Here is a 1,278-nt window from a genome sequence, read left to right on the forward strand (position 1 = left end):
ATTTATTTATTTATTTTTTATTATTATTATTATTAGATAGCATAAGAATGATTAAAAAGGTAGAACTGATATATATTTATAAAAAAAAATTTTCAGCAACCAGGGCTTAATGTTCTTACTGAGCTGATAATTGGATACATATACCCCGGAAGGCCTCTTGCTAATGTTGCTTTCAAGACATATGGCTATATTAGCATGACACAAGCAATCACCTTCCTCGCAGATTTCAAGCTAGGGCATTACATGAAGATTCCCCCTAAGTCTATGTTTTTGGTTCAGGTAAAGGATAAATGTCCAAAACCATCTCAGATTGAGCTAATTGGAATCATGTCACCAAAATTGCTTTTGTTTCGGTAAGATTTGAACGATTTCAGTGATTTCGGTTCGAAATTACAGGCCAAAACCATCGAAATCGAAATCGAAACCGTCAGAACAATCGAAATAGTAGAAACCACACTAAATCACTGATGTAACTCGGATGAAACCATAGAAGAAACCAAGTGTTTCAGCATATAGTCATCATCATCATCAATGAAAATAATCATAAATTAATTACCTCTGTGGATTTTCAGCTGGTAGGCACCATAGTGGCCTCCTCCGTCTACTTCGGCACCGCTTGGTGGCTTCTTGAAACAATCGAAAACATATGCGATCCATCAAAGCTCCCCGAAGGAAGCCCATGGACTTGCCCCGGCGATACCGTCTTCTTCAATGCTTCCATTATCTGGGGTGTAGTCGCCCCTCGCCGCATGTTCGGTAATCTCGGCCTCTACACCAAAATGAACTACTTCTTCCTCGTCGGCATCTTAGCGCCCGTCCCCATTTGGCTCCTCTCCCGGCGATACCCTAACAAGAAATGGCTCAGACTCATCAACATGCCCATCATCCTCAGCGCCACAGGGGCGATGCCGCCTGCGAGGGCTATTAATTACATCATGTGGGGGACTGTGGGAATCATCTTCAGCTTTGTGGTTTATAGGAGGTATAAAGGGTGGTGGGCGAGGCATAACTACGTTTTGTCGGCGGGGTTGGATGCTGGAGTGGCTTTCATGGCTACTTTGACTTATTTCTCTCTGCAAATTAGGAATATTGATGGAGTGCAGTGGTGGGGGTTGCCGTTGAATGACCATTGTCCATTGGCAAGCTGCCCGACCGCTCCAGGGGTGAAGGTTCCAAACTGTCCCGTCTTTTAGGAGGAAGGCATTTCATTGAACTGTTGGAGGACAGAGAATTGTGTCATAACCCGCAAATTGTATTTTATTTTTGCTGTTTTTGCAT

General features: G+C 43.1%; 1 protein-coding gene across 1 annotated transcript; it reads left to right on the top strand.

Moving 5' to 3' along the window:
- Positions 1-96: 96 nt before the first annotated feature.
- LOC110035014 (oligopeptide transporter 1-like) lies at positions 97-1,241 on the top strand (the record flags this gene model as incomplete). The annotated part of the gene is made up of 2 exons (XM_020739252.1): positions 97-279; positions 573-1,241. Coding segments are annotated over 2 exons (804 nt in total), but the record flags the coding sequence as incomplete, so codon positions are not given.
- Between the last annotated feature and the right edge of the window lie 37 nt (positions 1,242-1,278).

Source organism: Phalaenopsis equestris, unplaced genomic scaffold (genome assembly GCF_001263595.1).
Source record: "Phalaenopsis equestris unplaced genomic scaffold, ASM126359v1 Scaffold195342, whole genome shotgun sequence".
Classification (NCBI taxonomy): Eukaryota; Viridiplantae; Streptophyta; class Magnoliopsida; order Asparagales; family Orchidaceae; genus Phalaenopsis; species Phalaenopsis equestris.